The 10,423-nt window shown below is 47.0% G+C and overlaps 1 protein-coding gene across 3 annotated transcripts; it reads right to left on the bottom strand.

Annotated features, from left to right (window-relative positions):
• Position 1: 1 nt before the first annotated feature.
• Positions 2–10,064, bottom strand: LOC121084716 (angiotensin II receptor associated protein). 3 transcript variants are annotated; one of them, XM_040586548.1, is made up of 5 exons: positions 9,993–10,064; positions 5,156–5,190; positions 4,817–4,928; positions 4,001–4,199; positions 2–1,845 (listed from the first exon to the last, which is right to left on the bottom strand). In XM_040586548.1, exons 1-5 carry the CDS (start codon positions 10,017–10,019, stop codon positions 1,739–1,741), a joined length of 480 nt encoding a protein of 159 aa, XP_040442482.1. In that variant the 5' UTR covers positions 10,020–10,064; the 3' UTR covers positions 2–1,738. The 3 variants fall into 3 exon arrangements, with proteins under 3 accessions (XP_040442482.1, XP_040442483.1, XP_040442484.1); XM_040586549.1 differs by lacking the exons at positions 5,156–5,190; positions 9,993–10,064 and adding an exon at positions 5,127–5,151; XM_040586550.1 differs by lacking the exons at positions 5,156–5,190; positions 9,993–10,064 and adding an exon at positions 5,024–5,123.
• Positions 10,065–10,423: the final 359 nt, after the last annotated feature.

Below are 10,423 nucleotides of genomic sequence, written 5' to 3'. Positions count from 1 at the left end.
ATTTAAATGCATTATTCGGGGATCTATAGTGTCACTGTACAGTTCTGAAGAGCTGAAAAAAACATGAATACAAAGGCCTGCTCTGCAACTCCACAGGCTCCAGAAATTTCTGCCTGCCTATTCTTCCTTCCTCCCCATCTGACCATGAGAGCAGACTGATTCCTATTCCTGTGCTCTATTGCATGGCAGCCTGCAAAATGAATGCACAACACTCACCTCAGGAAAGCAAACCAGACTGTCGCACTTGTATGGCATTTACCATGTGTTTGGTCCAAGCATAAATGATGATAGTCCAGGTACAGCAGCAGGTCACTGTAGTGCTTGACCAGCACAGTGGGGGAAGCATCAGCTTGTGTTTAAAGTGATCAGACTTGGGAGAAAATTGCTTGGTTTTAAAAGTACAAATGGCATGGTTCTAGAGGTTAGAGCAAAGTTAACAGGGCTCTTGGTCACTGCAGAATCAATGCAGCAGCAGGTCTTGTCAAGAGAAATGCAATTGTAGAATAACAGATGTAAACTTTGAAAATTAAACTCCTTCAGAAAAACACAGATCTTTCTAGCACTAGTATTTCCATTCTGCCAAAGGTGTCATACTCTTTTACTTCTGAAGAAGAATCTTGTTTAAATTTCTTTTTTTTTTAATTTTACCTGAAAGCCACAGCAGGGCAGATTTACTGTGGGTAAGATTAGACTTTATAGTTTGTCACACCTCATGGAGATCACCACTGCGGTGTAAATAAACCCATCTTTTCCTTTCCTCAATCTTCGTTTTACTAGCTCACCTTCCCACCCACATATTTACAAGCAGCACCCTCTACTTGTCTGAGTAAAGCTTAGACTAAAAGCCATTGAAGTCCTGTAGACCTTCCCCCATAATGACTCTCCCAGACTGCCTGCCAGTCCCAAACCCTCAGGAATACCTACATTTTCAAATAAGACAGGTGACCAGTAGAACTTTTTCTAACACAGAAGAACTGTGTTCCTTTTATATTTTTTTCTTAGAAAAATGTAGTATTTCAAGTTCTGTTAAGATAGTTAAGAACGTTTCAGCTGAAGGCAAAAGGACATTTCAAGGCACAGGATATCTATAACCTACATCCCTCAGCCATTTTAAGTGTCCCGGAGGACATTCAACTTGCATAAAAACATCAGTGAATAAAACCCAAGACTAGATACTGGGAGCACAAGCAGCTCCCTGGCCCAGTAAGAGCATCTTTATACCAAGCCCAGCTTTGTGCAAACCACTACAGCTAGCATAGAGAGTTACAGTCATAAATCTTAGTTAAATAACACCATCAAAAACAGCACACAGGAACTCCCAGATGTTTCCTGGAAATATATCTGCATAAAAGCAGGCTAAACCATTGTTTAAGGGCAGTCCATAAGCCTTTCAAAGATAGCTTGTCTGGGAATATTTTGAGTGGTTTCCTTGCGATAGAGAGGATGCATGACACAAGGCTTGGAAGACTGCAGAAGGTGCATCCAGTCACGTATACAGAGCGGGAGGGAGGAGAGTGCGGGGATTACAGAGTCACAGTGTTTAACATGACATCTCTTGAGATCTTCTGAACTTACTGCAGCAACCCATCTGCCTATCCTTCAGGGAGGCAAAAGAAATGAAAAGTCAGATCCACTCCTGTTTGCTCTGTAGCAGGTCTTGCTCCGTAGAACAGACGTGGGAAGAGCAGAAGGCTAGACTGGGCGAGGGAAGCGTCCATTCCCTGTTGCAGAGGGGGCCTCAGTACGGCTGCTGAGCTGTCTTGCTTGAGTCAGGCCACTGTGGAGGGGCATCCTGCTGATCAATTGGCTCATAGGTGCTGCGATCCTGGCCTGCACAGGTGACACCTGAATGGAGACGGAAAAGAAGATTGGGGAAAAAACAAAAGCGCAAGAACTGAATCCTCTAAAAGAAACAACAGCTCCGACCATACCACATTAGCTGCTCTACCAGCTCTCCAGTACCTGTGTTTTGTGATCCTCACTACACAGGCAGGAGGTAAGAAAACTCACCCTTCCAACAAAGGCAAAATAACAGATGCATTTGAACATGCCTCTTCATTCCCTGAGAACTGCTCTCTTAGTAGCCACATGGCTGTGTGAGAGCAAGACCCACAATACTACATAGCAGCATAACAGGCTCCTGTAATAGCATATTTAGCATATTTCAGCAAGATCAAATTTATGAGATGTAGTGGAAAAATGAACAGACAAAACCATGGCTAGCTGACAGCATAGGTGCAAGAGCATGATTCATCCATGAACCACTCTTCCCAACAATGCAGCTATGCCTCAAGTGTGCCACACCACGGCACTTGATTTGAATCCAGCAGTGCTCCCAATTGAACAATTTGCCTGTGGTACAAGGCTGGTACTAAACTGTGTTACTGTCCAGGGGATGATCAGGGAAAGAAGAGACAGGCAGGGAATGTGCATGGACACCTCTGCATCTACAGGCCAGGCGTCTGCCATGGCTAGAAAGCAATCTGAATCAAAGGTGGGCACCAAATCATATGAGAGGCTTGGTCCAAGCAGCAAAGATGCTGCCAAAAAGGTGTTTTATGGGGAAAGAAAATGAGACAGAGAAGACCAGGAAAAATGCAACATTTCGGTTCAGAAGGATAATGCCAGGGCAGAAAAATGAGCAAGGAAATTTGTCAACCACATTCAACACAACAGCAGCACAGTTTGTACTGAAAATCTTGTGAGGAAGACAGTTCAGGAGAGGATATGCAACTACAAAGTGTCTGAATTCCAACCTGTGCCTGAGAGGACACTCTCAGACAGTATCATGCCTGTGTTGGGATAGTGTGGTTGAAAGGGAGTGCTCCCAAACTCCAAGCAAGGGGATGAACTCCACAACGATACCTACACTTTCCATGGGATACAAATGTCAAATTCCACTTACAAGCACAGTGAGCAGCTAATAAAAATTGGCACAACTATGGCAAGGCACTGCATTTAACTCACAGACATCCTGACCCAGTTAAGACTGATCTGTCAGGCATTTGCACAAGCACTGATGGAGAAGACATGCACATTCCACTAGCAGAGATGCACACAGCACATAGCAGCCCAAGCCATGGTTTCCTTCCATGGCCTCTCAGCCTCTCCTCCTCTGCAGGTATCTGCCTTTTTTCACAGGAAGCGTTATCTTCTTTGCTAGCATCCAAGCAGTGCAAGTGACAGCTTTCAAACACTGTAATGCAGTTACACCATCCATTACCCTTCACAGCCTTCTTAGGAAGGCAAGAAGATAACTGCCAGGCTGGTGGGTTTGCCAGCGTGAACTCACACACAGCAAACAGTCCCTGGCAGCTTCTCCAGCATGAACTAGCACCAGGCATGCTTGGCAAAAGTGACTAAGACCCTGAAGATCCAGCCACGGCCCCTTCTCTCCAGCAAGGCTACCACAACCAGAAGAAAAATGAGCGCCTCCAGGCAAAGTCCCATGAGGTAAACATCAGTCCTATTTTCCAGGTAAGGAAATGGATGTCCAAAGCAATCAAGGTAGCTAGGACATGGGAGGCCCACAGAAAGCATGGAGTTAGAAATGCAGCTTCTTTCCCTCTCCTGCATAATCTAGCTAGTGGGGATGCTGCCCACCTTCCCCTAGAAGGAGAAGAAAGGGTTGGCAAAGAGAGAAGGATACCCAAAGGCTTCCAACAAGCACACAGAAAACGCAGGAGGAGGAAGAGAGGAAAAGCCTCTCAGTTATACTAAGAGAGACTGCAGTCTCTCTCACAATACCATCATGGGCAAAATGGCTGTCAGACAAGGACTCCAGGTCTGCAAGGGAAGAGAGGAAGAACATAAGTTTAAGGTCTAAGACACACCAGAACCACAAAATGGAAGACATAAGCAAGAGAGAAAGCAGCACCCTCCCTGGAAAGGGAGGCAGAACCCAGCTGCGCAGAGCTTAGGCTGAAGGGTCCAAAGTGCAAGGTGGTCTCCCCAACACCAGAGCAGGTGGCCCACACCGACATGGGAGCAAGCATCCTACCTATGTTAAAGGTGTACTCTCCTCCACGCTCCCGATACATTCGATACACCAAACAGCAGGACACAGGTTTGAGGAGGAGGCTGAAGATGGCCATGCCTATACTGAAACGCTTCACATCAGTGAGATGGTTGTTTGGAGGGTAGAAGACAGAGATGTGAATGATGTCTGTGAGGACCGTGAGCAGCAGGCCAGTCAGGAACTGGAAACGGAACAGGACATCGACTGAGTACCGACTAACCACTAGGAGTAACAGTCAGTTACATAGTCAATTTCCTGAGAGATTTGTGTTCACACAATCATGCCTCTGCCCCAGTATCAAACATTGCTAACCCCCGACACTGCCCCAGGTAGACAGATTCCTAGACAAATGATCCTGCATTTCATGCATTTTCTTCACATCTGTCAGACACCTTGTGATACACTCCAGGATTGTTTATTTTTGCTTGCCAAACTCTTTAATGTTCAGAGAAGGGTTTTATAAAGCCCCTCCAACTCAAGCATATTAAATGCTCTGAGTCCTCCTCTGGAATTACAAGTCACAACAGCAGGTCAAAAAAAAGTAAGAATCAAGTATGCCTCACCTCTGAGAATGAAAATAAGTGATAGCGAAAGCTTCTCACCATGGTTTACAATGCCTATAGATTTATATGCTCTCTTAAAAAAAAAGAAAAAAACACAAAACAATGCAAACAGGGAATACAACTTGCTCACTGTTTATTGGGAACAGCTGAAAATCATCACTGACTCAAGGGAGCTGTCTCTGCTCTCCACCCTCTCCCTGAGCAGCCTGGTGGAGGCAAATACTCTCACACTCACCATCACGATGGCATCAAGGGAATCTCGCTGCACAATGGCCCAGATCCCCACCGCAAGGACACTGAAATTTCCCCAGGCATAGGAGGCTGGAAACATGTAATTCATGCATCCCCTGCCAAACGAGACAAAAAAATATCCAGCCCACATTCACAGTAAGCCTGCAACAGTTTGTTTGCATTCATCACTGTTCCCATACAATCATCTCACTCTTAGATTTAGGGTCTTCTTGCACACAGACAGGCACAAACAGGGAGTGCTGATTCCCTGAGAACATCCCATTTCCTCGTATCAAAGAATACCCTTTTCTCACCCAGGCCAGGCCAGTCACCAATCACTCACCACACTGTGAGCAGCCAGTGTACCAGAATGATGGCCTATGAAAAAAAAAAAGAGAGGAAGACAGGTCAGCAAGTTGGGAGAACTCTGGAAGGATCAATGTGAAATGCACCATCTTGTTTCAGAGGGACGGTTGGAAGAGTACCCTGGACCCATGAACCAGTGCAGAAAGCTGGCATAGCAACTGGGACAGTGAAGACACAAAACCATTTTTCTTTGCTTCTGTTGCTGAGTATTTCCTGTGGTGCTACACTGTAGTCATTCATTGTTGTTGTCATCTCTGTTGACAGTTGATTCAGGGACCACTTAGTCTTTTCTAAATGGGTTATTGATTTTGGAACTCCAGAAGAGTTTGTACAGAAAGCCGAGCAATCTGATTCACACTATGCTAGCACAGTTTATACATGACCAATCTGCCATCCCATCACCAAGTCATCCATGGAAAGTCATGCCTGCAGCTCCCAGAAATTTCACTCCAGTCCTCAGTAAATCCTCCTTTTACCTCCTTCCAGTCTGTTCAGAGCAGTGGTTCAACCTCGCTGCAATATTAACAGACGTGGAGGCATCTTCTAGGAATCTGAGAACCCAATCCTGCCATAATACACAGCTCTTTTCACTCCCAGTGAAGCCACCAGGGCCCAAATGCTGGCAGTGCCCTAAGTAGCAATAAAATAATGCTGTCACAGATTCCGTACTTTGCAAATGTTCTTAATGGTTATGATCCTTGTGCTCAAGGGGACACAAAGCAAGAAGGAAGCATCTTACTGTAATGAGTGACACAAAGATTCTCTTCACCAGCACCTGACATTTCTGTAACCATGGAGACATACTCTACATGTTTGTTAAGACAGCAAATAGGAACAGAATATACAACTTTAGTCTTTTTCTGTACTTATATCCATGCACTCACTTGTTTTTGAGCCTTCTGGCCAATCACAACAAAGGGAGATCACTCATTCACTTTTTAAACATTTGTGAAGAGAAGAACATGGAAGACAGGCTCTACTAGCAGCCTCATAAAAGAAAGGCTGAAGCCTGGTCATATCAGAGGATCCATGGGAAGCTATGACTACACACCACCAAAATTCCCCTGAAGCACTCCTGCCACATACTCTGTCCTGCTCCCCACCCCCCCAAAAAAAAAAAAAAGGGTGGGTGGGAAGAGTGACTAGCAAAATGCTAAATTACTTAGTGGACACAGGAAAGCTGTACGCAGATAGGAGCATTAAGACACTAAAAAAAATAAATAATTAAGATCTACTGACATCCTGCTGTATTCATTGACTTGAAACATCTATCCATGCTGTAATTTAATACAAAACTAGTTCCTCTATGAAGTTGTGACATGAGTGAAGCACAGCCAGGAAATCAACAGGAGTGACACATCTGCTCGTACTAGGAGTGTGAGCAGTGTCTCATACTGCTCTGCCAAGATACCACAATGTAGATGTCTTATGATAAGACAGAGCTCTTGCTTCACTGCAGTACCCTAGTGCATCTGCTGAGCATTCACTGAGTAGCCTAGACTTTGCTGTAACTTCAAACACGGTTTAAACAGATTTTTATTACTGATTTTTTTTTAATTGTTCATGAAAGCCTACAAAATGCTTCACCCCCACCCCCTGCTTTCCCTTCTCCCAAACTGTACCACAGAGACCAGGCAGAAACTGCTAATCAGTAAAATACAAGATGTTCTTGGATAAGAATGGAGACATGCAAATAGCATTTACTCAAGAGACTAGGACAACATCAGGGAAATTCTTAATTAGGTAGTATTTAATTGCATGCTACATACCCACAAGACCCCTCAAGGCTCACCAGTTAACATAATTAGGCAGGGTAGCTTTTTTTTTTTTTTAAAGCTGTCTAGATCAATATTGCATTTATTAAATTAAGAAAACTGCTCAGCCATCGGCATAAAGTCAGGTAAACTAGGGCTGACGGTATGCGGGACCGCTGAAATAAAAACAAGGTGTGTTCCCTTCCTGGTCACTAGTGCAATACTCCTAGGACTTGAGCTAGTGCTGAGAGCAGAAAATAAGAAAGGTGGGACCTTTGTCCCCATCCCTTCGGGGCAAAAGGATGACCATGTGATTAAAAGCATCCCATTGGAAACTGCAGAGACCTAAGGGGAATTCCTAGCTCCTCCGCAAATCCCAGCATGTGATGGAACTAATTGCCAAGCATAAAAAGAGCCTTTCTCTAGTCAGGTGGGAAATGCTTTGGAATAGGAACTCACTCCTTTAAACACACTTCAAAACAGAACCTAGCACAAGGTTGAATTTTGACCAAGTTAAAAATTAGCTGGTTCCAAATTACAATTATTTTCTTATAGTATCTAACTTCTTATTTTACTTTTTTTTTTTTTTTTTGAGAGAGAGCAAGTTCATCTACTCTGTGAGTGACATATTCACCTGAGGATATACTAACTGAAATACAGATGTGAGTAGTCACCTGTGAGTGAGCTACCTGTAAGGATGCTCCTTATTATTGTAACAGAGTGATAATGAGAGTGGTTAGGCAGTGGAACAAGCTATCCAGTGAGGTTGTCATGGCTCTATCCTCACAGATTTTTAAGTCAGTTGAATTTTGAGTTGAGCTATTTGATCTAACTTTGAAGTCAGCTTTGCTTTGAGCAGGAGGTTGGACTAGATGACATACAGAGGTCTCTTTTAGTCTGAATTATTCTATGATTCTATGACCTAGCATTTAAAAGTGCTCAAGCACAAAATGTACATTTTCAGGCAGGTGGATTGTAGGGCATTGTCCAGGCTTGATCAAACTCAAACTCTGTATATCGAGGCTCTGCATAGTTATTACAATAATCATAAGTGTCAAGCATTCGCTGCAAAAATATGGCTATGATGCTTCCCACATGCTTTGCTGAGCATTACTATTAGAGCTGAGCCAGTAAATGCTGTTTCATGAGCATGTTCCTCATCCGCTCTAGGGCAAAGCCTGCTACATTAATTTTATAGCTCTGCAAGTAGCTTAAAGAGAGACCTCAAGGCTAAGACATTGCTATGTTCTGGCACAAATACAGCTCAGTCATGCAGTTTTCTTGGAGCTACTTCTATCACGAGGCTCATCTTTCTAATCTCACAGAAACTGTAAACAGATCACGCCAATGAATAGCAGTACTGTGCGTTACTTCCAGTCCCCTTCTGAATAAGAATCTTTCTCACCTTTGCAATAGGCTTCAGGGAAGCAGGCCCTAACTCAGAACAGTATAAAGATGCAGGTACAATTATTAACTACCCATTCCCCAGCTCTTCAGCCCCACAGCAGCACCAGCAGACTCGACAACAGGGCATTTCTAAATCCTGAAAACAGTTTGCCCAGGACAAACTCACTCTCATCTAGTAAAAGATTTGGGAATGGCTGTCTGGAACCAGAGAAGAAAGGCAGTATTTTAGTTGTGTTGTCACAGTGACTCATTTGTTCAAGAAGCCTGTGTTTTTCAGCTCCCCTATCTCCATCTCCTGTGGCAGAACATGTATTTCATGTTAGTAAACTTTTTAATTAAATGTCATTTTTCACTACTGATTTAGCACAAGGGAACAAAAGAAAAATCAAACCAAGATAAAAAACAAGGCAGATGGCAAGATCTTTTTATCTTCCTAGTGGCCTGGGAATAACACAGTAGTTCAAGCTCATCAGAACTAAGTATCAGCTAGTTTCCAGAATACGATATAATCCACATGCCAGGCCTTGAAAAACCCATTTGCTTACTTGCCTCTGACAAGGGAAGTTGCTTTTCTTGGTGAACTAGCAAGAGGGGCAAGTCATGATTACATGAAGGCCAAGCTTTTATTTAGCACAGCCACATGAAAGCCTGCCTGTGCAAAGCTGAATTCGTAAAAGTAGCCAAGATGATAGTATCCTCCCACCCAACCCGTAGGCAGCCTGCTCCAAGGCCACTGCTCACAGCTTTATGAATCAACAGCAGAAGAAAACTGAGGTGACCAGTGATGCTCTCATTCTCCAGGCAAAGTTTTAATCAAAGAAAGCGCCTAACACTTGCCGCACCAAGCAAGATACGCAGCATAGCAGAGCTGGAAAAAGGCACCCCTATCTAGAAAGCTCAGAGTTCTGAGAATATAATGGGAGAAAAATAAAAGAGGAAAATTTCACCTGTCTGTATCAGCGAAGTCTTTAGTACCAAATATCAAAAGCAAAAAAGTTATTTTAATGTCCTCCAGCTTGTCTCCAAGGGTATGCTGCTTCCCAAAGTGAAAAGCATAACATAACTGTGTTATGCTAAGTCCCTTATTTGCCATTTCTCTGGTTACCAGACGCTCACGAAAATTTTCCGGTGTCCCTCAAAGGCCTCTCCCCCCCCGCCCCCCGGACCGGAGCAGTTTCGGCGTGTAGGCGATAACCCCACGATAAGCGCGACCGCCTTCCTGGGACACCCGTCCCGAGAAGCCCAGCCCTGCCCGCTCGGGGCTCGCCCCGTGCCTGCCCGGGCCCGCTCGGGCCGGCTGAGCGAGGAGCCCCGGGGCCCCCAGCCCAGCCTCCGGCCGCCCCAGCCTCGACCCTGCGGTAAGCGAGCGCCGGGAGCCGTCGCCCGCCCGCCCGCCCGGGGGACCAGGAGCTTTGGCACCGTTCGTCCCTGCGATGAACACGGCTTGGCCCCGCCGGCACGGGAGCCCAGGCCAGGCCGGGGAGGAGGGCTGCCGGCCGAGCCCCCGCAGCCCCTCCGCCGCTCCCGGCAGAGCCCCGGCCCCGCCGCCGGCGGCTGCCGCCTCCGAGCCCGAGCAGGCGGGCGGCCGCGGGGCAGCCGGTGGCCCCTCCTGGCCGGGGGAAGGCGGGAGCGGCCCGGCCCCGCGGCCCCTACCTTCAGGCTGACGGCGGGCAGCTCCATGGCGGCGGGGCCGCCTCACGTGGGGCCGGGCCGGGCCCCGCCGCCGCCACGGGCCGCCCAGGGGAGGGAGGAGCCGGGGCACCGCCCGGCCCCGCGCCGGCAGGGAGGTGGGCGGCGGGGCCCCTGCCCCGGCCCGTGCCCAGGGCCACGGCAGCGGGGGCGCGGCGGGGCAGGCGGCCGGAGCTCGGGGCCGCTTGGGCTGGGAGCCCCAGGGCCGCCGTGCGTCGCACCGCGCCCGTTGCCGACACGGACGGGCCCCACGAGGGGAACGGTGTGTCTGGAGCAGGCTGCTGCCTCCAAACGTGCAGCCGAACGTTTCTCCCAGCTGCTCACACCCATCGTGCAGCTGAGGGAAGGGCTGAGTTACCCTGTGGCTGCACTCGGTGTCCGGGAGGGCTAATGCG

Source organism: Falco naumanni, chromosome 3 (assembly GCF_017639655.2).
Source record: "Falco naumanni isolate bFalNau1 chromosome 3, bFalNau1.pat, whole genome shotgun sequence".
Classification (NCBI taxonomy): Eukaryota; Metazoa; Chordata; class Aves; order Falconiformes; family Falconidae; genus Falco; species Falco naumanni.
Note: the sequence above shows the minus strand (reverse complement) of the source record. Positions and strands in the feature narration are given on the sequence as shown.